Raw genomic sequence first — 5,000 nt, forward strand, 5'->3', positions numbered from 1 at the left:
TACATTAACTAGATAAAAAATAATACACAAACAAATATTTGAAACTAATTGCTTAAGTAGATTAGAGCTTACAAGTTATTATTTGTTATTATAAATAGTTTTTAAATTAAGGCATATAATGTTATTTTATTTCTAATAAATTTGCATGTGTTATTTGTTTGTATAACATTATTATCATTGGTACAATTTTGCAGTATAACTTCATTAATACTTTGTTTCAAAATATAATAATATTTCTATGCAACAATAAATCTAGGCAATACATGATTTTTTTAAATTATCCAGTTTTTCCAAAATTTGAAAAATACATAGCTATATCAGGGTTATGGTTAGGGTTAGGTCAAGTTTAGGGTTAGATCAAGTTTAGGGTCAGAGACAGGGAATTCAGTTTCAGAACTACGACCAGTAATTACAAGAATCAAAACTCTTTTCATCTGTCTCCATATTGAACTTATTTGTTTTCAGGGTGTGTTGGCTTTGATAATTTAAGGAAGTCAAAATCTGCATTAAATTTACTGTCTTAAACATCTGATTTAGCATATTCTTTATTTATATTAACCTTTTCTTTATTTATGTCATCATTTTCTTTATTTGTATCACCATCATTTGCTACTACTTGCAAAAAACTTGCACTTTCATTCTTGAAAAACTTGACTGTTTCTATTTATGCTTTTTTTTTTTTTTTAAATTATTTATGAGTTTACTTGATCTTCTACTTGAAAATGTTGATTTAGCATTTTCTTTTCTTTTTTATCTACTTCCTGCTTTTGTGTATACTTGATCTGCTTTTTTAATTTTAATGTTTAAAGAATAGACTTTCCTGCAATATAAATATTCGTTTATCCACTACTTAACTGAACTTTTCAACAATTTTAATTGATTTCATTTTATCAGCTGTATTGTTAAGTTTCTCAGCATTTTCTATTGTTCTTTAAAACTTGCAGTCACTATATATTGGCTAATATTTTCTCTTGTTGCTGATCTTCAAACTTGCTGTGGTTCTTGTTATTTTATCTTCTGTTTAAACAGAAGTCTTCTTTGATCAAAATTTTTATTTTGATTGCTTTCATTCAACAATTATTTTTTAATGATTAACTATTCTTTTTTCTCTGCCTATATTTGTTTATAAAACCATACTTATCATGCTTTTGTCTTCTATAAAATGACAATTTGATAAGAAAATGATTTAATATTGTTCATTTTGATATTGTTAGAAAAACATCAATCTGCTAACAATCTGTTAGCAAAAATATTGATCTGCTAATGATCTGTTAGCAGAAACATTGATCTACTAATGATCTGTTAGCAAAACATTGATCTGCTAATGATCTGTTAGAAAACATTGAATGAACCATAAAAATAATTAGAATAAGGTTTTATTTAAACAGTTATTAGTTAAAAAAAATTTTGCAACTTTTTAAGTTACTCCTTGCAAATCTTTTTTCAATCTCTTGCATATAATTTATTTTGATGCAAATACTTTTTTTCAAATATTTAGAGTAATAAATCAGGAACTCAAAAATTATTTGATAACAATAAACATGGGTGTATGATGAGGTTTTTTTATTGGACCTTCTATGTTTTTGGATATTCTTTTAAAAATTTCTTTATAGAAACATTTAATAAGTATTCAAAAATAGTTTTTATAATTTCCTGAAAACCTATATTTATTTTTTATATTAAATTCTTTATACTTTATAATTTAAGTAATAATATTTAAATAATATTTTAATAATATTAAGTAATATTATGAAAAAATATTTTTTAAATCTTGCAACTATATTAATTAAAATATTAAATATGTTTAAAATATTTCATTAACTATTTTAATTGTGTTAAAAATATTTATTTAATTATTTTAATTTTGTTAATAATATTTTCTAAACTTGAAATAAAAAAATCGATCAATAAAAAAATCTGTAAAACTTTCAATATAAATTTATTATATTAATTTTAACCTAATCAGCATTCCAAGGTTAGTGCGCCTTCCATTAACTAAAGCTTGAACTTCCTTAGATACTGGTGAAACGTCTATGTTTGTAAAGTATTTATCCACTAAATCATCAGCTCTTCCAACTCCCAAAAAGTTTTTGCTATCATCATCCCATACTTCACCTTTAAAACCAAAACCTTTCTAAATTAAAATAAAAAAAACTTTTAAGTCAGTTTTTGCTATTTTATATAAAGTTTTAAATAGTTGGATTAAATTGTTCAAACTGATTGTAAATTTTTGTTGAACTGCTTGATTAGATGCAACAAATTTCAATCTGTTTATAGCTAATAGAATGAATTTTATCACAATAAAAAAACTTTATATACTGTTTCATCACTACAGCAATAAAATAATGAAGCTAGTGAGCAAGTATCAAATTTAATCCTTACACTCACAGTTAGAGTAGGACTCTTTGAGTCACTTAAACTGTAAGTCTAATCACAGCTAATTCCATCTTACCACACTGAACTTGTTTCTAGATGCAGTTTTGTTTTTAAAAGTTTTTTATTTATTGTCAATTATTGACTTCACAATTTTTGTTATGAAGTTTATGTACTAAAACCATATATATTTCAATGTTCTCATTTGTTAAGCCTATCCCTAGTCCATCCCCCCTCCCCCGCCAGTTGTTACCAATAAAACAAGAAAAACAAAAAAAAATTTAAAAAAGAACTTACAAAGCTTCCATCGTAAAAAAACTGGATTGGATTGTAAACATTTTTTCCAATACTTTGACCAAACCCAAAGTTGAAACTATCATGCCCCAAAACATATGTTGTGACATTGTAAATACACGGTTTTTTGCTATCAACAGGTAATGTAGTGAAACAAAACTTAAACCAGTTATCGCATTCTATAAAACACCACAAACTTCCAAGGTTGTCGCAGCACTCACCTTCATAATCTTTAGAACGAGGATTGCGGAATGTTGTAAATTGAACAGAAACTTGTGTTTTTCCCTCAACCTTTAATAGTAAGCATTTCATATGTTTAGCAAAGAAATATTAAAATTGATAACAAGTAAATTAACAGTTAATTATAACATTATTTCTATAATATTCCTTTTTTACCAAAATATAATAAAAGATAAATTATTAGATGAGTTTTTTTTTTTTTTATAAAACTCCACATCATTGGAGCTGATCTCCTTTATCCACAAGCTCTGTGTTCATGTGTTAAAAATCAAGGTTTAAATGTCAAAATAAAAACATGAAAAAACAATCTGTTAAGTTAAGCAAAGTAAAATAAAAATTTACAGTTTTATAGTTTCTATTTTATGGGTGAAAAATAAAATTACCTTGAATCAATTAACAGTTTTTAAGAATTAAAAAAAAAAGCATAAACATTTTTAAATCAAGTATGCATTGTATTGACCAATTGTATTGTATGAACCAATATTTTACCAAAATTGTACTGTGTTAACCAATTAAGTATAATGTATTGAATCTTTCAAATATTCGTAATTATGTCAAAACCTCAATTTTTGTCAAAACCAATAAGATACAAAAATTAGTTCAAACAACAATGTTATGTAATATTATGGTACTTATCTACTTATCTACTCATCTACTTATCTACTTATCTACTCATCTATAAATATTTATTATAAGATTTATTAATTATTAATCAGCTCTCCCATCCTGGGCAGCTGATTAAAAATTAATAAATCTTAAAAATATTTATCAAAAACTTCAATCATCATCATCATCATGATTTTAGCACCTAGTTGTATCACATGCATGGGTTTGGCAATTTTTATAATGCTATTTCTATAATATACGCTAACTTGATTTTCTCTACTTTCTTAATATATCTTAGTCTTCCCAGATGCAAGTTACCAGATACACTCAGCATTTTTAATCTCTACCTAAAATCAATTTTTTTTCATTTGTGTTTTAGAATCACATCACATATCTGTTGTAACATCACCATAACATATATGTGCATATATAAATAAAGTATTTCTAAAAACAACTTTATTTTAAACAGATGTTCTGCAACCTTTAAATAAAATTTATGTAATAAAATAAATCTATATTTGAAAAGATTTTCAATAAAAAAAGCTTTTATGGGTTGCACAAAACCCTTTATGAAAAAATATTAGATGGGTCCATAATATTATCAAAAATAAAACTTTTTCAAAATAATGTTATCTTAGGTCTCAAATGAAGCGAAATTATATAAAATTTCAAAAACACGAAACATTTTATTTATAATGATTTTAATTTACTAATAGACTAATTTCTTAGAGTAAAGTGAAAATCTTTTTAACTAAAAATAAAAAAAAGGAACTTAACAAGATTTTTTGATTAAAATTAATATTAAATTTTCTTTGACTATTTTATTAAAATATATATATAAAATTTCGCTTTGTTTGAGAATCTACATGGCATGCATTTGAAAAATTTTTTTTTCATAAAACATCAGATTTTTAAGGGTCTTGTGCAACACCTAAAAATGTTTTTTACTTAAAATTAAAATTTTTAAAGTCATATATATGTGTATGTATATATAACGAAGAGAAAACAACTTTTTTTATGGTACTTTAAGTTTCATGCCTATACGGCAATCATCAGCCATTGAATACCTATATATACATATATATATATATATATATATATATATAACTTCCTGGTTGCAAAATACTACAGTTATTACATAATTAATTATAACAATTCCCAACTTCCTGTGAAATAATTTTTCTATAATTTGAAAATTTTTTTTATGTTTAGACATTCTTCCTGATGAACCTACAGATGGTGAAACACAGTGTTAAAGTAATCAAAAATTAGATAAGTATTTTTACTAATTTATTATTGCTCTGTTCTTTTAGAACATTGAGCACTCTGTTTGTATATATATATATATATATATATATATATATATATATATATATATATATATATATATATATATATATATATATATATATATATATATATATATATATATATATATATACATATACATATACATATACAGTAGAATCCCGTTAACTCAGATTTTA

At 23.9% G+C, this 5,000-nt stretch overlaps 1 protein-coding gene across 1 annotated transcript in view; it reads right to left on the reverse strand.

The window, feature by feature from the left end:
• Positions 1–5,000, reverse strand: part of LOC100202155 (neurogenic locus notch homolog protein 1) — a 104,187-nt gene that overhangs the window by 97,862 nt on the left and 1,325 nt on the right. The window contains exons 2-3 of the mRNA XM_065804442.1: positions 2,671–2,958; positions 1,959–2,134 (exon numbers count right to left, since the gene is read on the reverse strand). Coding sequence (XP_065660514.1) covers positions 1,959–2,134; positions 2,671–2,958 — 464 coding nt within the window. The remainder of the gene's footprint in view (positions 1–1,958; positions 2,135–2,670; positions 2,959–5,000) is intronic.

Source organism: Hydra vulgaris, chromosome 09, assembly GCF_038396675.1.
Source record: "Hydra vulgaris chromosome 09, alternate assembly HydraT2T_AEP".
Taxonomy (NCBI): domain Eukaryota; kingdom Metazoa; phylum Cnidaria; class Hydrozoa; order Anthoathecata; family Hydridae; genus Hydra; species Hydra vulgaris.